At 41.8% G+C, this 21,831-nt stretch overlaps 1 protein-coding gene across 3 annotated transcripts in view; it reads left to right on the top strand.

Annotated features, from left to right (window-relative positions):
• Positions 1-227: 227 nt before the first annotated feature.
• Positions 228-21,831, top strand: part of HIVEP1 (HIVEP zinc finger 1) — a 119,289-nt gene continuing 97,685 nt past the window's right edge. For all 3 annotated transcript variants that reach the window (XM_084282893.1, XM_084282891.1, XM_084282892.1), the window contains exons 1-2: positions 228-278; positions 2,943-3,089. In XM_084282893.1, the coding sequence (XP_084139019.1) occupies positions 3,050-3,089 (40 nt within the window). In that variant the 5' untranslated portion in view covers positions 228-278; positions 2,943-3,049. The remainder of the gene's footprint in view (positions 279-2,942; positions 3,090-21,831) is intronic.

The raw sequence follows: 21,831 nt of genomic DNA, 5'->3' as shown, positions 1-21,831 counted from the left end.
GAAAAGCTGCCAACACCTTCCCCCCCCAACAAAAAAAAAAAGAAAAAAAAGGGGGGGGGGAGGAAGCACAGAAGCCACCAACCCCCCTCTCGGCGCTCAGAGCCCCTCCCTCCCCGTCCCTCTCCGCCTGGGGGGCCGTCCCCATCCCCACCCCCGCATCGCCCCCCCGGGCCAAAAAAGGGGCGAGCCCGACGCGCCTCCCCCTCGGATTTCCTCCCCCGCCCACTGGCGGCGGTGGAGGGGCTCGGTGCCGGCACGGAAAGTTGGGGGGCGCGGGGGTGAGTACCCCGGCGGGGCGCGGAGGGGGGACGGGCAAACCGGGAGGGAGGGAGGGAGGAACCTCCGGGATCCTCCGCGCTGCGTGGCCGTGCCGGTGCCCCGGGGGCCGGGAGGTGGCAGGGGGGAGCGCGACCGACGGCACTAGTGTGTTTTTTTTTTTCCTGTTTTTTTTTTTTTTTTCTTGGGGGGGGGGAGAATAACTTTTGGGGTGTGGGGGGTGAATGGGGAGGGGGCGTCTGGTGCTTAATAGGGCTGCTCGTGGAGGGGGCGGGGGGGGTCCCCCATTATGGGGGCCGGGGGCGGTCCCCGCACTGGGAGGGATGGATGGGGGGGGGTAGGACAGGGTGTTCGCCGCCCCTCCCCCAGCGGCCCGCGAGGAAACCCCCTTGGTGACCCCTCCCCCACCCCCCGGGCTCGGGGGGGGGAAGGAGGGCAAGGGGGCGGGGCCGGGAGACCCGGTGACGTCACCCGCTTCCTGCAATAGAAAGTGAGGGAGGGTGACGCCCCCCCTCCCCCCCCCCTCGAGCACCCTCCCCCCGCTCTTCCCCTCCCCTCCCCGCCCTGCCCCGGTCACGGCGCGGCTCTCCCCGAGGGGAGCCCGGGGGGGGCGGAGCCTGGAGGGGGGGGGGGGCACGGCGCTTGGAGGAGGAGGAGGAGGAGGAGGGAGGCTGTGCGAGGCGGCGCCGCTGGGTCATGTTTGTGTTTGAGGCTGTCAAGTGAAGGAGGCTCCCGGCCTCCCCCTTTTCCCCCCCCCCCCTTCCCTATCCCCCCCCCCCCCGCCGGCCTCCCCGCCGCCATCAGCCTCCGCCAGGTTTGCAGCGGGCCCTGGGAGCGGGAGGGGAAAGGGGGGAAGGAGAGGCACCGATGGGGGAAGGGGGGGGGTACTAGAGGGGCTCCGCTCCCCACAACCCCCGCGTGGGGTCCCCCGTGTTTTGTTTCTTTTTTTTGTTTTTTTTTTTTTGTTTTTTTAATTTAATTTTTATGGTGCTGTTGTGCCCCCCCCCCCCCTCCCCAGGTGCCCGGCGTGTGCGCAGCGCTTTGTTCGGCGCGGCGTTGCGGAGGGGTTTTCCCAGGCTCCTCCCTCTCTCTTCATTCATGTTTTTTTTTTTTTTTTCTTTCTCCTTTCTCATTTCCTTCCCTCCCCTTCCCCTCCTCCCCCCCCCTCCCCCCTCATACCCCCCCAATTCTCCCCTTCCCCTGTATCCCCTCCACTTCTGCCCCCTCCACCTATGTGCCCACCCCCCACCCCCAAAGTTTGATCCCGGTTTTCCCCTCCTCGAAGCGTCCTGGCGAGGAGCCCTTGGGACAGAGCCGGCAGCCCCCAGCCATCCTTTGTGCCAGCCTCTTCCCCTGCCTGGCTCCTCTTCCTGCTGCAACAGACAAAAGAAGCGTTAAAAATTAATGCTCGTGCTCCCCAGCGGCCTCTAGACCGAAGGGGTGGCGGCCAGAAGTCTGCTTGAAGGGGGGGGGGGGGGGGTTTGAATTTCGTTTTTATTTAAAAAAAAAAAAAAAAACTTCGCCTGGCTTAACCCTCCCCCCACAAAGTTAATGTTTAAATGCTAAAAATCCTACATGCTTCCTCCCTTAAGTAGCTCTCTGTAATCATCTTGTCCATATTAAGGGCCATTGAGGGATTTGTAGAAATTAAGAGAAATTCTTCCTTGTGTTAATTACGAAAATCTCACTATCCAAGACGGTATTGCCATAAAAAGAAGTGGTCGGCGTTTCGCTTTGTTTAGCTGGAACAGGGGGACTACACGGTTGTTTTCTCTTTTATAAGTTCTGTGTAAGTAATTTGCTATAGGTCTGGGGGGATTTTGGAAATTAAACAAACTGCTCTTTAAACCAGGAGTAAATCGTAAGAACATTTGAAAAGTGAGAAAGTTTTGTTAACATGGAATAAGGTGTAATTTTGGGTATGCATGTGTGGGTTGGTACCATTTCAGTACAAAATCTGGTATGTTGGCTGTTTAAAAAAATATTTAAAAAATTCCCCTATCCGTGGGGTTTGTGCGTACTTGGCCTTTGCTGCCTGCAGCCTCCTGCAAATGCAGGGACTGTTGCAGCTACCTGGGAGGGTGGCAGGGCAGAAAGTGGCTGTGCAACAGCTTGCAGCTGGGTCAAGGGCCTGTGTGGTTCTGTGCTGCTTGTGGTATTTTACCAGAAACTTCCCCTGAGGAGTTCCTCTGGACCTGCAAGCCCCAAGTGGGGGAACCGGAGGAGGCTTCCTTGTGTTGCAAATGGGGTTATTGCTGCTGCAGTCTGTGTTTGCCCTTCACTCTGCCTTCTCCCCCAGAGAAGTGTATGTATTATCTTAAAGCCCGATGTCAAATTTTGTTTAGTTTTCCAGAATTATTTACATGGGGCACAAGTTGTTGGAAGACATTTTCTGGCTAGAAAACTGCTGACGAATGTGGAAAAGTGTCTTAGTTTTCTCATGCCTCCTGAGTAATCCCAAAAGGAGTTTCACCCTCATTTAGTTTTCTTACAGTAGTGGAACATCTTGCTCCATAAAGGGATGGATACAGAAATATTTCTTGGTCATTGCTAAATTCTGTAACTGTTTTAGGGTGAAAGGGAGTGGATAGGTATCTTTAGTTTTCCTTCTTAATGCTGTATACATCTCCTAACTTCTCACTTTTATTTTTTTTATTTTTTTTTAGCATACGGATTAATTTACCCCTTTGTCAAGTTTATGGCGCTGCCATCTCTCTGCTTGCTGTACTCTTCGTTTCTGAGAGGAAAAAGTGGTATATGAGATTAGAGGAAAATGCCGCGGACAAAGCAGATACATCCAAGAAATCTGAGAGGTATGTAGCTCTCCATAGAGAGAAAAAGCATTTGCAAAACTTGGTTGTGTTTCCAGTTATGAGGTTGAAAAAATGTGTACTCATGAAGTCTATTTTGACCCCAAAATATCTTGCTAGCAAATTCAGGAGGCTTCTCTAATTTTGAGAGAAATAAGTGGATCTGTTCTTATTGCTGTACTGTGTGCACGACTGCGTACTTGATATCCTCCAGATTAGAGCAATAAGTAGCTTGAACTCTGAAAAAGCAAAAGACGACACAGTTTTCTTGCCAGAGAATTTACAGTTGAAATATACTGGGAGGTTGGAAGTGTTTGCAATGTAAAATGCAGTCTGAGATCTGGCTGGCAGTCATTGTTTTTCTTGATAGTAATTGGTTTGGCTTGCTTTGGAGGGGATCAGACTGTCCTCCCGTGCATGCCTTCCCACTATTTATCATCTCCGTCGTCCATGCTACCCCAGGAGTCACTGGGTTTGACCTTGGTCTCCTCACTGGCCTGCCTTCACGCAGCTGAGCTCACTTGCAGAAGGGAGCAAGTGTGTAAAAGACATGCTCCACAAACTGACAGGCTGAGATGTCCAGGTGGCTCCTGGAACAAAATCCTGGCATTAACAGAGCCCAGGACGGGCAGATGAATGTGTGCAATCAGATCCCTTGATTATTTGTTGCTGTCTTGGTCAAAGTGGCCCTGGAGGAATTAAATGAGGGGAAAAATACAGATTAGTTGAAAAGCAGACGTGTATGTGGAAGGACAACAAGCTTCTACCATAAGCCTCATATGTAGCTGTTGGGAGAACATGCTTCCACATGCACCCCCTCATGTGGCTGTCATCAGCTTCTTAAGGTTAATTTCACTGCTGTGGTAGGGAAGCATCCCTTTAGAAAAAAAAAAAAAAAAAAAGGACAAAACCACAAATACCAGCATAAACTTCTTGGAGCAGGAACAGCATTTGATGCAACTCTTATTTAAAAAAACAAAACAAAACAAAAAAAACACACACACAAAAAAAAAAAACCACCTCCAAAACCCAACAGTCATAAGCGCGTGTTTCACTTAGTTTACAATTGTGAGGCTCTGAAGTGCTAGTGTATACAGCTGTATCAAAAACCTTGGGGTTCTGTGAACTGTGTCACTGCTACCAGTGACCATCTCTGCTGCAGAGGATGTTTTTGCAGTGCCTTCACTCAAGAAACGTGGAACAGCGTGATGGATAAACCTCCATCACGGATCAGGAGAGGGGAAAAAGCAGCAGTGGGCACTTTGCAGTGCCTTGCATTTAGGTGATGCCATTTCCCATTCTGAATGAACTTAAAGCAATAAATTAGGCCCCAAGTTTCAGTATTCCTGCTTACCAAGTTGCTGATGTAATTGATGTAATGTTTGCCAATCTAATATAAAAGTGATCTAATTTTAGTGCTCTAGTATCCACTCTTGTACTGCTTTGAACTTAATAGGAGTTAAGTCTACTGTAAAGCTTTTAGTAGCTTTGTATTCATTTAACTGAAAGCATTTAAAATAAATAATCCAATTAAACTCTTAATTGTGTAAGAAATAAATTACTTTTTTTTTTTCCTTGTGTAATATCCCCTGTCATTTAGCTTTTATCACCCCTCTAATAGCAGTTTTTATCAGTTTCTGTTTTTCTACAACTAGGAGAGGTTTTTGAGTAAATTAAGGTGGGTTAAATGTTGGGAAGGGAACCAGAGGTATACAGTGAGCCCATAATTTGAAATGATGGTGGAACTTCTTATTAACAGTTAAAAATGATTGTTGAAACTACATAGATGCTGAGATCTTCAAAATGTTGTAAGCATGTATTGCTACCATAGGTTATTAGAGGTGAAGTGATCTGAAAAATCAGTTTACTTCTCATTAGTGATACCCTATTTTTATTTTTAGTCTTGAAAATGAGGAAAACTGGATTTCAGTTTTAGTTATTTTATCCGTCTCTGAGAATACAGCAGCAAATGCTGAAAACCTCGGGTTTTGATGGATTTTGAGGAGGCTGAAAGATTGCATATCTCTCCTTTCTGGCAGTTTACACTTGTGTATAGAAGGTTAGACCAGACTTAAATTGAGAGTCTTAACCATTAAAACTTTTAAGTATACATTGTAGATGTGCTGTTCAATTTATGGCGATTGGTACAGGTAATAACTAGATCTGCAGAAAGAATACACATCTGTGGTCTAAGGTGAAACTCAGCAAGCTCTGAAATTTTTATAACCTTTGGAAGACAAAGATGTAAGGTTAAGTAGCTTTTATTTTTATGATAAAAGTTATGTTTACATTGTCTACACCTAATTATTACTATCTGAACTATGTACAAAGAACACCGTAGCCTTACCTGCCTTCTCCTTTCCTTGTCTCAAACCCTCTGCTTGCCCCATCGCAGTCAAGTTGCCGGTAGCTTTGCCATGTCTGGAGCCCATCAATGTTTAACTTTTCCAAGAGAGCGCTGCTGAGCAATCCTTGACACTGTCTATCTACTGTCCTGTGTATCAGATGAGTTACTTGGTTTGCGAATTTGAGTCCAAATCTGCCTAAAGAGTAAGCAACCAAATCCAAGAACCTAATGTATGTACACAAATTCTAAAACAAAAGCAAACCCATGACTTTACTTCTCCCCACCCCGTAAAAAAAGTTAATTTGTGATTTTCATCAGCACAGAAGTAACTGTAAAAAAAAGTTTTAATATTGCCCGTGTTTACTGTGAGCAGCTGTATTGTCTGGGGAAAATGAAATGGCATTGTTTAATATGTAGATCTAAATGTAAGAATTTGGCAAGTAACCTGAAGGCTCTTCTTTTTGTGTCATGGCTTTATTTTACTTATTTTGTATGCTTTTGAAAGAGCAGACAGTCTTTGACAAATTAGAAGTGTCCCTGAAGTGTTCCACAGTGAAGATCAAGTTTGTTTTTTGTGTGTGTGTGTTTTTGTGTGTGCTGAGGTCCCCTACCCTCACCCCCCGTCTTGGGTTTTGCTGTCTGTTTATAGATGAGTCAATAAATATAGTGCTATGCTAGCCTATTTTACAGCAGGAAAAAAAAAACACACCACAAAACAAACAAACAAAAAACCAAACTGTTATCGAGAGGGCAGGATATGGGAAACATTACTTTGTAAATAATTTTTAAAAGAAAATGAAATTAGTTGGCTGTTTATTTTCACAACTATGTGCTTGTCACATGGTTTTAATGCCTGACTGCGGCTGAATGAGCATGTTATATCTGATGCCTTATGTCAATAAGGCATCTGCTGTGCTGTGCTTGTTTTATTATTTTGTTTTGACATGTCAGTCTTCCCAGCTTCTTGCTGCAAATACATCCTCAAGTAAAAAGCGTTAGCATCACCAGTGGACTGCCTTGGTAAGAGCTGTTGTGCATGGTATCAGACTTGCATGTCTCCTGACAAGTTTAATAATAATTGTAGCCATCCCCAGAAGTGGCTAAAGTTGGAGATAAATTATGTTTTTTCCAGGTCTCAAAAGGATATGATTTGAATGCATACAAGTTCCAAAAATGAAGTAGTTTCAAAAACAAAGGCTAAAGACATGCCTGGGAAAAGACTGGCATTTATCTGAGTTACCAGTCAGCTATGCAACTGAAATGGAGCAAATAAGCAGGCGTTCCTGACCTTGTCTTAGCCTCTTAAAGGAAAAAAAAAAAAAAAAAAAAAAAAGCTAATCTCAGACACATTATCGTGTTGTTAACGAAAAGCATTGTCATCCCCCCCAGGAAAGGAGTGTGTTGTGAAAGAGGGAAAACATCGATCTCATTCAGGAGGGAGGCTCGAGAAAGTGGGAGGCTCGAGAAAGTACTGCTTACCAGACATCCAGAGGTCATTGGTCCTAAATTTACTTTATTTGTTGTGTTAAGTTTTAGGTAACTGGTAAAAGACTACTTCGCATGCAGTCACACCATATATTTACATGGCCAAGTGATACACGTCTGTAACAAAACATTTCACAGAAGCAGTAATGTATTCCCAGAAGTACAGCTACATTAGAGAATCATGCTTTTAGCAGAGCTGAGTGGGCTTGGTTTTGTTGTCAGATGGTTCTGAGGATATAGGAGGAAAAACAACTCATGTTTTTGTTTACTTAGGTGCACCCAATTGCAGAGTTCAAATTGAAAACTTGCTTATTATCTGTGCAGTGTTCAGCACAGTGCTCTGATGCACTAGTACAAAAATGTAACATATTTTTGTCTTTTTCCTAGATAAGCTTCTCTTTATTTTTAGGAATGCAAATTGTTGCTGTTTCTACTTTTTCTTCTCAATCAAATATTTCCATTCAAAACAAATGGTGGATGGGCCCATCAAGTTCAAGATCTGTTTTCAAAGGTTTTAAATCTTTGTACTTGTTAAAGAAGTGCAAGTATAATATAAATTGTGTTTAATAGATTGATAGCTTTGGTGTAATCTGAAAAGTGTGCCTAAATTGGCTGGACAACTGGATACATTCTGGGTCTGATGATTTCCATGAGAATGAAGTGTCTGAAAAATCTTAAGGCTCTTGGAGTTGGTTTAAAATTATAATTTGCTTTCAGTACTGAAATAGGCCTGTCTACATTGAAAACTGACAGGTTAACGTTTCTCATTAGTGTTTGGTCATGTCATCTATAAAACCTGAGAAGTGATCATTGTGCTGAGCTTTAACTCATGATTTTTATCAAAGGATTTGCAGAGTCTTCATTTTTATTTTTTTATATATTTTTTTTTTAAGACTCACTTCTGTAACTTGTGCTTACTCAGTTCAAAAGAAATGTTCAGGCATTATGTTTGACTTTTGGGCCACGGTGCTGTTTCTGACAGAAAAATGTTTTGCTTTAGGGTATTTCTGAGGCTCCATTGGTGTGGTATTGGTATACCACAAGTGCTGGTGTGCTGTGCCCTGTAGCGTACCCATAGACATCCCTAAAGACACTGTAGAGAAAGTCCAGGTAAGTATTTCGCTGAAACGTCTGGAGCATGTGTGATGCAGGTGGAACAAGAAGTCAGAGCTTTGACTTGGTAACTTTATTACATAAATCCCCATTCATTTGGCAGCAGTTATGGTTTCTTTGTGTCGGGTTGTTTCCAATACTTGAACAACTAAAAAGCCCAAGTCTCCCTCATGAAGGTAGAAGGTACAGGTGGCTCTGTAGGTATGCTGTCAGCGGAAGTTCCAGAAGACCCTCCCACGATGCAACGCATGGACTTCGCATGTATCTCTTGTAAGCCACAGAAGTAGTCTCTCTGTGCCTTGTTTGTGGTGTGGAATAATAATGTTTCTCTATTTTGGGGGGGATTTGTTTTACCTGTTTGGAGCGTGAGAACTTCACGCTGACAGTTGTTTCCTACTGTGCTGTATAAGCGTCCTTGCACCTTACAGAGCTTCTTGGCTACAGCCAGTAAATTCTGTTGTAAGGTGAATAATATACATATTTATGTTTATAAAACTGTCTAAAATACACTGCAGTGTATAAAGGCTGGATTTAAAACTGTGGTTTGCCACCCTTTTCCGCCTTACCTATCCTATCCCCATCTCCCTGTTATATATCCCCAGTTTTGATCATCTAAGTGTTTTTTTTGACAGGGTCTAGTCCCGTTTGCTGTGCAGGATGGTTGGGCCCCTTATGTCAGTGGTCACAAGCAATGGAAAAGTGTCTGCTGAGAGGGGATTGCTAGAGAGGAAAGAATGGTAGGGTGGATAAGACTGTACTGCCTTGAGAGAGCTGTGTTTTGTTCCTGCCTCTGCTTCCAAGCTTCTTGTGTGAGGCTGAGCAATTCTGTTAAACCTGATTTTTGCAGCCAACTGTTAATTGTGCTCTTCATTTTGCTAGAGCTGAGATGCCAAGGCATGAATTCTGAGTTTCTGCAACTGCAGTTGGTCCCCTTACTTCCAAGTTGTAGATGTAAAAGTGTGAAGTATCTTTTTTTTATTATTTTTTTTATTTTTATTATTTTTTTTTTTTTTTAAAGTAAAAATCATAATCTAGGTGACCTAAGATTAGTCAACACTTTTGGCAAATCTGTTAATCTCTCCATGCTTTTGTCTCTTGCCTGTAAACTGGAGATACCGGTACCACATCAGCTTCTAAGGGTTCGAAAGATAAAGTTGTCAGTGTTGTGAAGCAGCTGCTCGGTGGCTAAACAATGGAAAAGATGATGAAGAAACTGGTAGTCTTGTATTTGGCGTGTGCTGCAAATAAGGCCCAGAGCCAAACTGAGTTTGTTTGGGTAAACAACCTTACTTTTGGCATTCTGTGACTTCTTAGCACTTGGCTTCACCATCTTAACATTTAAAGGATATTCTTAAATGTTGCTTCTTAGCTATTAAAATAGTAAACTGAAGGGGGGAAAAACAACAAAAACCAGAAAACCCAAGAAATTCAATCTTATTGAACTGCAGCACTTCCCATGTGAGTCACCACCACGGTGGGACCACACCGCGTGGGCTGTGTACCACAGTGATGTACCCCCCATGGACCAGGCATGAGGGAGCAGAGGGAGAAATCTCTCCCATCAGTGAGCTTTGCAGCATTTGTTCCTGGTATGAGAGCTGTTAGGGCTCTTATAGGTTTTAAACGTTTATGCCGGTTTCTGTAATATTCTTCTTCTTGTATGTGGTGTAATGTTGCAGAGTTTGGAGCTGCTGCTAAGAAAGCCCCTGCAGTGAGGAGGGGCTCAGTGCAGGAAAAGCCTTCAGAGAGGAACGTCTTTAAGGTCATAGTTTCCCAGGTGGTTTCAAGATAACTTTAGCTATGCTAACACCGAGGGCAGGGGGTGACTCTTATGCTGGATCAGATCCCTGATGCTGTGCACCCTGCAGCCTGGGAGGGCGGAGCATGAAGACAGGCTCAGCTCAGACCCCTTCTTACACCCCAGCGGTTCTGTCACTTGGGCTCACAAAAGCCTGTGCTGGTGTAAGGGTGGAAAAGCTGTGGGGATGGAAATGGAGGGCCCAGAGTAGGTAGAATTACAAGATTGCCTCCCCTCCCCCCCCCCCCCTTTTTTTTTTTTTTTTTCCAAAGCTTGTGCTAATGTATGCCAACTTGAACATCTGAAACTGTGCTGGAAACCTGTATTTGCCATGTATAAATGGTAGGCTTTTGGAGATTCTTAAATTGCCCAAAAATAGGTATGTATTTTCATCATGATAACATGAGATCTATTCCTTATTCCTAGCTTGTTCCCCTTTAGAACTGTTTCTACTGACAAAATTCAAAACTGGGAAGCAACAGAGGTTCTTAATGCAATGACTTTACAAATTTTAGTAAACCGAGAGGAAACTGAACTTTTCTTAGTTAACACATCAATTAAAACATAATAATAATAAAATGCCCCTAAAATTTGTCATACAGCTTTTATTCAGAATGGACAAAGTATGGCTAAGACTGAAGTTTAAAAACAAACAACATTAAATGCAGCTGGCACTGTCATCTCTGAATATGTGTGTATTACAGATTGCTGTGTATGCGTGATTAATATTAGGAGAAGGGGATAATGCAAAGTGAGTCTGCTTGATGCAAACAGTGGCAAGAATAGGTGATTTCAGAGGGTGTTAAAATAACATTAGGAAGAGGGATAAAAGAATGATGTTCCAGGTAAAAGGATTGCGAAGACACATCTGCGAGGATGACTTCGATAAAAAGAATGGAAGAAGCAGATTGGTTCTGTTCTCTTAATGGCAGAAAAGAACAAATTGCTTTTTATGGAGTAGAAATTTTATCATTGCAGTTAAAATCAGGCATAAGCTGGAAGAAATTAGTGAAGGGTCAGGTTAAAAAAGAAAAAAAAAAAAAAAACACACAAAACACAACACAACTTAATTCCTACAGACATGAAAAAGCAGCCATGATCTGGGGGATTGAAGATATCTTATAAGCCAGTTAGATGTCTTTGCAAGTAAAGTGAAGTTGAAACAATGCGGATATATGATTCTGTCTCACCTTCACATTCACTGTCTTGTTTATTTTAATTAAGCAAAGAGTAAGAAATATTACAGAATTTGGCATTTGCTGATGTATGAGCCCCAGTATGTTAGGAATGTCTCGGGGGGAAAAAAAGCAGAGGTTATGAAAAGAGAAACAAAAAGTAAGATTTGTTCTTTAAAAAGCAAGCGGTTGTTCTTTCAAACATTTCTATTACAACAGACAGTTGGCTCTGGGATGAAACTGAGTCAAGTTTTTTGGGCTCAGGAACAGCTACTTTTTACGAGAGTCAAGCTTTCTCAGAGCATTCAGAAGAATGACTTTTTTTTAAATTCTTGCAACTCAGAATAGATTTTGGTTTGCGTTGAGATGTAAGGTAACTGTTTTAAAGTTCTGAGTGGCTGGTGAAGTTCCCTAAAAAAAAAAAAAAAAAAAAAAGAAAGAAAAAGCTGCTTCCAGTATGCAACTACTAGAAATTAAAATGTAAATAACAAAATCCTGAATAGGCTACAGAGGCTTAGTTATCAGAGCTTCCTCGCGGATTTATCATCATCATCTTAAATGTCTGTTAGGAAAAAGGCAAAGGTTTATAGCTGCCAGGCAGAGAAGGACCTGGGAGTGATGGTGGATAGTCGGCTGAATATGAGCCAGCAGTGTGCTCAGGTAGCCAAGAAGGCCAACAGCATCCTGGCTTGCATAAGAAACGGTGTGACCAGCAGGGCTAGGGAGGTGATCGTCCCCCTGTACTCAGCTCTGGTGAGGCCGCACCTCGAGTACTGTGTTCAGTTTTGGGCCCCTCGCTACAAGAAGGACATGGAGGTGCTTGAGCGGGTCCAGAGAAGGGCGACGAAGCTGGTGAGGGGCCTGGAGAACAAGTCCTACGAGGAGCGGCTGAGGGAGCTGGGCTTGTTCAGCCTGGAGAAGAGGAGGCTCAGGGGCGACCTTATCGCTCTTTTTAGGTACCTCAAGGGAGGCTGTAGCGAGGTGGGGGTTGGCCTGTTCTCCCACGTGCCTGGTGACAGGACGAGGGGGAATGGGCTTAAGTTGAGCCAGGGGAGTTTTAGGTTAGATGTTAGGAAGAACTTCTTCACTGAAAGGGTTGTTAGACATTGGAACAGGCTGCCCAGGGAAGTGGTGGAGTCACCATCCCTGGAAGTCTTCAAAAGACGTTTAGATGTAGAGCTTAGGGATATGGTTTAGTGGAGGGCTGTTAGCGTTAGGTTGGAGGTTGGACTCGATGACCTTGAGGTCTCTTCCAACCTAGAAATTCTGTGATTCTGTGATTATAGTCTCACGTTTTCTCAAATTATCTTTGTAATGCTTTAAAATCATGCAAGTTTATCTGTTGACACTCACGTCAGTATTTTCAAACTCCGTATGCATCAGTTTGTAGTTGTGTGCTGTGTTATTGCACAGGCCTCTTTTCCACAGCAAAATAAACTTTCCAAGAGCATTGTAAACATTTCTAAATATCTTGCTACAATGCATTCTCTGTAAGTAAAGAATTAAAAAAGGAATTTGTAGCCTAGTAGTGCTTCCATTAGACTTTACACTGAGCCTACTTTATGGTGTTCGGAAGGGATGGTAAGGTAAGTACATACCTGCTGCTGCAGGCAAGCATCTGTGGGCTGCATTCATTCCCTGTCCTTGGCAAAGGGAGAAAGTGGGCAGCACCTCCCTCAGCTGCCTGTAAGTAAGTGGGTGACATGCTGAAGAGGTGGGTGAAAACTCTTTTGTTCTAGCCACAGTCATTTGTTATCACTAGAACAGTCTGCATGTAGTCCAACTTCATGCATACAGGAAGTTGAGAAAAAAAAATAGCCCTCTGTTTTTGGGGTTTTTGTTTTTTGTTTATTTTATCTTGAAACAACTCCCTTTTGGTGCAGTAAGCATGTAGTTTGAGTTTCTTGCGATCAGACAATTTGATTTAAAATTGCAAACTGCTCTAAATATTTATGCAGGGGACATAAACAAGACTTTCTAGAGCTACACATTTTCAAGGAGCTGGTTATACAAGTATGTGTTTCCTGGACTTGCTTGTTCTTTATTGTGTTGGACTTCTATAGCAAGAATTTTAGCTCAGTAATGGCTTATGAGATTACAAAGAGAGAAATTCAGGTTCTCCACTCAGTTGGAAAAGTAAGATTTTCCTTTCTATGTTAAAGGAGGTGAATCAACTGGACTTTAAATTTCCAAATGAGATGAATTGGGCAAAGTGTGTGGTCTTTCCCTCCACTTGTTTAAATGTGTCATAACTCAGAGTATTTACATTAAGAAGAAGGAGGGGAAAAAAATTACGGCTGATGTTTGGAGCCTTCTGTGACGCATTTGTGGGGGAAGTGGGGAAGCTTTTGTTTAGTAGGATAGGCAGGACTGTTTGGTTTTGTACAAAAACTTTTAAAAGGTCCTTAAAGATTCTTTCAGAATGAGATTGCTCAGAAGAACATGCTGATTTAGCAATTTCCTTATAACCTTTGGTGACTGAAAAATAAGTGTCTTTTTAATGATCCACAGGATGTGAAAAGTGGAAGACAAAGTTGAAAAAGTCTTTGTACTTTTCAGTTTAATCTTTGATTTAAGGTTCTGTTGGTGCTCCTAATTGAATCTGGTTAATGAAGTAAACTGCACTTAACGTCTTCAATATCCTGCAGAAGCAGCAAGCAGAGAATTGCTTAAAAAGGACCATGTGCTGCTAGGCTAAGATGCCCTGTGAATGTTTTTTCCACAGATTTCTGTGTGTTTAAAATATAAGTTCATGCTAAGTCCCATTTGTAAATCTCAGGGCAGACCTCAGCAGGCTGAAATTGCAAAAGGTTTGGAAAGAGGTGCAGAGAGAAAAAGTAGTGGTTGAGGAGGATCCTGTGGCCTAACGTAGCTACAAAACAACGGTGCGTGTGTTCCTAGTTACCTATGAAATATGTGGCTCAAGTCCTGCCAGCAGTGGTAGTCATGGAATATTCAGAGCACACTGCATGATTTCCTCTGATTTTTGGCTTAATTTGGGGGGGCAGGGAAGCAGGAGAAGTTAATGCTGAGCAGTATTGTTTTTAAATACTGAGTACTGCTAGGTCAGATAGGAGACCGTACACTTGTTCTTACCCTAAAGATTGTGACGCAGACATGATATGGAGCCAGGAAAAAGAAGTGTTATGGCACAGTTTCTGGGATAATTTTCCTATTGCATTACCTCTGTGGAATCTCTAGCAGTTGTGCCTTTTGAAGAGGAGCTTGTCTTTTAGACAGGAGGTTTTACTGTTCTCCCCACTTTAGGATTTGTTACAGGAAGAAGTATTTCTGTCCCAGTTTTATCAAGGAAACACGATGCTGTATATAGTAATTGTGTTTATAATATTTTACTCTATAATTTTTATTAGCAAAATACATATGTCAAAATGTTCCTGTAATTCTCAGTTGTCAAGAGGCAGAGCTAAGTGTGTATGTTGTGATAGTTTAGTGCATTGAATCTTAAAAGGGAATTGCCTTCGTCAGTCTGAGGACAATGCTTCTGTGACTGGGGCAGATTAGGAACTATGAAAATACTGGGTGTTATTACAGGGATGATTTAATAATTTTCAGAGTAAATATTTACACAGTGTACACAGTAAATTTGTTTCAAGTATTGCACGCATTTGTCAAGGGGTGGGAGAATACATATCCTTTTTCATGGTATTGATTTATGGAATGTTTCGGTAAGTTCTCTCTGGTATTTTTTCTTTCTTTTAAACAAAGTATGTTTCTGTGCCAATGAAATCATACATTTATTTTAGAACATTTTTAATGTATGTTAAGCCCAAATACATGTCCATCAGTACATTTGAAAATAGTATTTTCTTTATGTGCTTTTTCCTTTTTTTCCTCAAATTTCTGAAATATAACCTGAAATGGTGATGTACCTTCTGGAGATATCAGAGGAGTTGCTGTGTAGGTTGAGGATGATTGTACTTTTGTCAGGCTGTCCCAAATACCTCTTCAACAAAGTTTCCTGCCAGGATTGCTGCACAGTCTGCCTGCCACCCTGAAGACATCTATTGCCACAGGGGTACCAAGAGTGAGCCAGTGTTTGTTGCTTGTCTGCTGAACGCAGATCTGCTTCCCTGCTAAAATGGTCTATCTTCTGTCTTTTCAGCTCCTTAAGCAGGCCAGTCAGACTTGCTCTGAAGCTCTACAGTGCTTCAGAAAACCAGAAACTTTTGCTTGTCTCAATGTATCATCTGCATATGCCAGAGTACTCTGAAGGTGGACTCTGAAGCTCCTGGAATCAGCTGAAGCAGCTGGAATCTCCTGCTTGTGGCCTTTGCTGGAGGAATGCCGTCCCCTTGAACGGGAAGGCACCCTAGGTGGATCCAGGCATGTCCCAGGGCTCATGGGAAGCTTCACAGAATTCAAGGTGGGAAATGGCCTTGACACAAAACAGGTTTTAACTATCACTTTTTTTCCAGCATTGTAAGGCTGGTTTCTACCATGTTTTTTTTTTTTTTTTTTTTTTTTTGTTTCAAAAAGAATAGTGCATTCCTCTTTAAGACAATCATTTTAACTTTTTTTCTTCACAGCTTTTTTTTTTTTTTCTTAAAGTAATGTTTGTGTTTTTCTTCCTTCTCTGTGCTTTTTTCCTTCTCTTATTCTTTTTTCCCCAAAGCAACTTCCAGTTCTCACTGTCCTTGGATGTTGCTTCTCTGCCATTCGGTGGGCTAGTATAACTATTATCATCAGTGTATCAGGCATCTGAAATACAGGAAAATTCATGGTGTCCTTTTATTCCTCTCTAATCTGTTCTGAAGTTTCACAAACTTTTGATATTGCTGACGTCTTATGTGTTATGGTTTGTTCACTGAACAAAGTTGTAGATGTAAAGACATTTCTACAGAAGCAGAGTAAAGCCCTCTACATGGCGAGGCTTTAAAAAATACAATTAATATGTTATGTTTTCAGAAATAACATTTTTACAGCGCAGTGAGAAAGCAGAACAAGAAATTGACTATAGAGAAACATGGTGTATTAAGAGCCAAGGTTCAGGGGTTTGAAGAATGTGATATCCGTCTGTAACATGCTCAGAAAGCATTGCCAAGTAATGGATTTTCAGTATATCTGAAAACTGACCCTATTAAGTAATATTTCTACATTCTGTTCAAAATAAAAGAGCAAGCCTGTGGATGGTTACATCTGTAGTACATTTGTATAAACACACTTAGAACTGCTTGGAAGTGCATGAATATTGAAACATTTTCCTAACTTTTACAATAACTTTAGTACTTTTTTTCCATCCTGTTCTTTTTGTAAAAGTTCTCAATTTCCCTGTTCAGTTGTAGATTCACACTTCAGCATCTTTACCATGATCAGCCTCTGTGCTTCAGCAAAAGGTTGACTGTATTTGCACTCCAGCTTCTGTCTACTGCCTTGAACTGTCAAAGTGAACTTTGATAAAGAAAGGAGAGTGTGTGACGAGCAGACTGCTGTGCCACGTGTGCCTTACAGCTTCCTTTCTGTGCTCATTTGTAGAATCAAGAGTGAGAGAGAGATTGGAACCTCCTTGGGTATTTTCTAGGGAACCTTAATATGCCACCCAGGGTCAGATGTTAAAAGCTTACAAATGCGGCTTACTAATTTCTGATTCCCAGTTTGGCTGGGAAATCACAATTTGCACCTCATGACCAGCAGTAGTCACAGCTCACTGATGTTGGGCTTCTCTAGCTGGACATGATATTTATAAAAAGCTACTTAAAAATCTTTAGAAACAGGGAGGAATCTGAAAGCTAAGTTCCTTTTGGCAGAAGAAAATGGCTTGAAAAGCATGTAATGGTCAGTGTTTTCCAGAGCTGAAAGTTCCTGGTTACCTACTTATTTTTGTGAGGGCATGCAGAACTGTAAAATGCTTTAAAATATACTGACGTCAGGGAAGAGGCACAAGAGGAAAAGTCTATTTTGGAATTAACAGAAAGGGTTATTGTAGGTGCACAATTATACACTAGTTACCTGCAAGTTAACTTGAATATTGCGTTTCTAGTAAATGCTGACGTAAAAAGTGTCTCTTGAGCCAGTAGGATAACTAATCAGCTTTTTCTCCACCAGGCTTTAAAAATACAATTTTGGCAACAGTAATTAAGATGATATTTTCCAGAAGAACGCCCAGTAAATGGAGGGAAAGCTAGCAATCAGATTTGATTAACGGATCTGCATTCTGTTATTTAAATGTTTATGTCCTGATTAGTGTGTATGCTCCATTTAAATATGGTATTTTACCTCTGTTCCTCATGCTCCAAATTCCTCTCAAGTAATCTTTCAAGTGCTAAAGACTATGGGTGTGAGGTAGAAATGTGCGCCTGCCCCCACACCAGTCTTGGGATGTGATGCCTGTGCGACTGATATTTTCACTTAATTGTAGGATTACGTGGTTTCTTAATCAGATGGGGTAAAGAAAAAGGTGTCTGGGATTGGTGCTTTTGTTCTGTTTTGATCAAAATTCTGTGTAGTCTAGGATGGGCTTAAATTAAGTTTTAACTGAAGTACTGACTTAGGGCTTTTGGTAATGAGATAAATGTCTACTGCTCCTTATTTCTTTAAAGCCAAAGAAAGTTGAGCATATGCAAAAGTTTGAGATTTTCTGATTTATGTTAATCACTAACTTCTGATAGTATCTAGTCATTTAAATCTGTGTTTTCATTGTGATATTTGCTTCACAATGCATATGCAGAATAGTTACTATTTTTTAGTTGTTGATAATTCTTTCTTGTAAAAGTAATGGTAACAGTTGTTAGGTTCCATAGTGTAGTGCCTTGCTTTGCTGACGCACCTGTGTTGCAAAGTTGAGACTTTTGGCCATGCAAGTGTGTACATCTTTCTGGGTTGCAGATCCTGGCTTCAGGAGAGACTGACGGATTCAACGGAAAGGTTGGCTTGCCATGTAAGCACACAATAAAAAATGAGCATCTGACAGCTCTGTGGCTTTAGTTAGTGGATCTGACACAAGCATATGGAAAATTCATGCAACAGGGATACTGTATCAAAACAAATTCTGTAGAGAGGCAAACCAAAGCCTTTCCCTCCCTCCATCCCTCCGCTGCTTTTCTGCCTTGTTTGCTTATCTTTTGCATCCTGAATGATCACTCTTCAAAAATCAACATCTTACGCAAGTACTGAATGCTTCCTCACAGGATTTTAGGTAAAATGAAGGGAAATAATCACAGGGAGATAACATGAGGGAGGTGAGATGTGTTGGAAAAGCCACGGTTTCCCTTTTGCTTGCTGTCCCTGTCCAAAAGGAGAGAGAGCATACTGTGCTAACATCTTGGAAAGAGAAGTCCTGTGTACAATAACCCGACTTTCTTCTGAGTGTTATAGTTTACATGTATAGTCTTCCAACTGACACTTGATTTTATTTCTGTGCCCTCTAACTGCTCAAACTGACACACACACACACACATGCACCCACCCTCCTCCGGGTACATTTGTTGTTGCATGAGTTTTGACATGTTGGAGAAGGTTCTGAATTCTACCTTCCACCTGGGCATAGAGAGCAGAGAAGTTTGCACAGAAGGGTTCCTGCTGGTTTTGGTGAACTGGCAAAGGTTTTGAGAACTGTGAAGGGTGTAGGAAGAAAATAAAGGCAAGCAACAAATAAAACAATCTGCTGTCATAGTGAGCAAGTCTATTACTGATCTTGCCAACTTTTGTTTTGAAGGAATTTTATTTTTTTCCCACCTCCCCTCATGCCTTAAGTGTCTTTAAAACTGTTAGACATGAGCAGTACCACAAATAAGTAATTTGTGATTGTCAATCTTTCTGCATACGTAGTATCCAAACTACTCGATGCTCTGTCTATTGCATTGTTGGTACAGTACCGTTCATGCAGCCTGTTTTCTTCTGTCTCTGCTAGAAGAAAAATGAAGAAAATAACTAGAACTGACTTAAGCATTCATCCTGTCATTTTTCTCTATCATCCTTGAAGTGGTCTGAAATCAAAATAGTTGAACAGTAACATTTTTCACCAACTGTTATCTGGGCTCCCATATCTTTTTTGTTTCGTTGCGCTTTCTTCAGCAGGCCTTTGAAAATATGGCATTACTTATACATTGTCTACTGCAAAGGTGAGGAGCTGAGGTATGTGGACATCTATTCTACTAAAGCCTGAGGAGCTGTAGTGTCCAAAGGCTTTGTTGGATCTGGCCTTGGAATGGTCATGATGGGGAATGAAGCCAGATCTTTTCTGGCTGTACTGGATAGCAGCATTCCCTGTTGACCTGTTGTTTTCAAGTAGAACCCTTTCCTAAAACTTTAGAGCTGTGGTTTCTACACAGGAGTCTGTCTTTTTCTTCCCATTTGTGTTCCTCCAGTCCCCCTGTTGTGTGCTAGTGCCCAGTGCTCCTGCGTGTAAGTTAATGGGGTACAGGTCTGCCTGCCAGAAGCGTATGTGGGTGCCTGTTGCCCTGCTGTGTATGCGTGGGACATGGCTGGGTGAGAAGCACCATGCGATCCAAGACCTGTTCAGTATGCTCCTCCTCCTTACCATTTTAGAGTTTTACTGCCTTTCATTCAAGGGAGGCTCTTCATGGTGAATGAATTATTGAAATGAAGTGCCCGAAGGTACAGTTAGGCTTCAGTTCATGCTGGAAAGTAATTAACAGCTGGATGTTTCACCACCTTTAGTAGTGCACAAGTTCTCCTCTGTGTCACTGCAACTATGTTTGTGCTTCTTCAGTTGAATTGTGCTGTTGCAAGAGATGTGGCAAACTCTTTAAAAAAAAAAAAAAAAAAAAAAAAAGGGGGGGGGGGGAAGAGCTTGTGCTCTTTCTTCTGTTTGGTTTCTGAAGCAGGTACTGGGGAGCCAGAGCTTAGTGAGCACAGCCTGTGGGTTCGTAATCTGGCTGCAGCCTCCATGAACCCTAACCTAGGAACCACAAAACATGAATAACAGGGATTAGATCCTCATGGAAATATAAATGGAACAGGCTTCTGGCTGTCTAAAGGTAGGAAAGGTTTTTCACCGTCACTGTTGCCATTTTTGCACACAGGAGCACTAAGGAATTTAGCATGCTGGTGTGGTGGAAGTCATTGTGGGTTTGTTTTTTGTGTGTGCCCGTGTGAGAAAAGCATGCTTACTAAATGAATTTTAAAATGCCTGTTTTGCTCCTTCTGCTTCATATGTGGGAACTGCATAGTTCTTAAGTTGCTTAGTGTTTTGAAGTTGTACAACTCTGAAGATGCTGCAGCATAGGTGAGTGAAACCATGCTATAGCTCTTTGTGTTATTTTGCTGACCAGCTGTTAGCAAACCATACAGGAGACTGCTAGTGGGAAGGATAAGGGGGCAGTAGCTCTCCTGGTGCACTGCTCCTTTGCCCCCTTGGGTAAATCTCTGATTGACATGCAAATAGCTTTGCTTATTTCTGGCTCTGACAAATTATCCTAAACAATTGTTGTAATAACAGTATAGATTTCTTCCAATGGCCGTTTTTATGTAAAAAGCTGAGTTTTTTCCAGAGCTGGATCCAACCACCCCACCCCTTTTCTCTCTGCAGAAATTACAGCTCAGATTGTTACATGGTAATGCTTTTCCAAGTCAAACTGTTACGTCCCATTCGTACTTCCTCACCACCACAGCAGCAAGGCTAGTGATGTAATGCTCTGAAACTCATCATATATGAAACCCTTGATACAGGAACAAAAAAGAATTAGTTAAGTGGATAAATGTGTGCTGGAAACAAAACCTTGTCCATACCTGTCTGTAGCTGATGCTAATGTTAGTGCATGCAGCAGAGCAGGGGGAAGAGGTGGGTAAATATTCCAGCTGAGCGTTTTTTGCTTCTTCCTGTGTATCCTTTCCTATTCATGCTCAATGCCATGGAAATGCTTTGAAAGTATTTCCTTAGAGATAATTTCACTCTTTTTTTTAAGTCATGAAAAATTACATATAGAGCATCTTACCCTTAAAAAAAAAAAAAAAAAAGATTAAAAGAACTACTGGAAGTTACAAAAGCAGATTTTTGGCTTTTTATTAAATATTGGTTCATTTAATTTGTACTTCTGTCCCGTATTGAGCTGGAGCTTTTTTCTTTTTTAAAAAACTATGCAGAGAAGAGAAGCATGTATTCATGTCAAGAGCATAATTCCTAGTTGTTTTCAGCAGGTGCTTAAACACGTTCATAAGTTCCAGCTTATAACTGAGCAATTCACCTTCTACCCCCTGTATGTAAATTCATAGTGGAGAACACAATGACTAATTTGAGTGTATAAATGATACCTTTTTTCAGTGTGGAATTCCCATTGAGAGGCCTGGTCTAAAAATACCAAATGTTTCAACAAACAGTTCCTGTGCACAGCATGTTGAGTAATACAGCTACAAGGAAGGAGAGAGCTTCTACTGACAATTTCTCAACCAAATGCAAGAGTTCAAGCTGAACTAGTTTATATATAGTTTTTTAGTATTGGTCATATGCTCTTACCAGAAATCCAAATGCATTTGAATCATGATGAAGATTAGTGACACAAAATGATTGTTTGGTGCAGGATGGAAGTTTCTTTTACGTAGCACAGATGATGCAGTAACTTCCAGTTAATTATTTCAGAAATGTTTTCTGGAATGCAAATGAGCAAGTTAAGGCATGTAAACAAAAGTTGCCAGACTTACTTTCATGTAAGATGTGTGAATTATATGCTATTAAAACATGTGACTTGATTTACAGAAGTACATTTGTATCAGTGCTGTACTTTCTCAGTAAAGTATTTCAATAAATCAATATTGAAAAAACACCCACAAAATATTCTCATTAAATAAAAGGGAAATTCAAAACGTCAGATGTAAGGGGAGTAAAGGAAGTTTGCAGGACAGGCAAGAGTC

The sequence above is a fragment of the Netta rufina genome (assembly GCF_964035555.1).
Source record: "Netta rufina genome assembly, chromosome: 2".
NCBI classification, from domain to species: Eukaryota; Metazoa; Chordata; class Aves; order Anseriformes; family Anatidae; genus Netta; species Netta rufina.
This window is presented reverse-complemented; position numbering and strand designations above follow the sequence as displayed.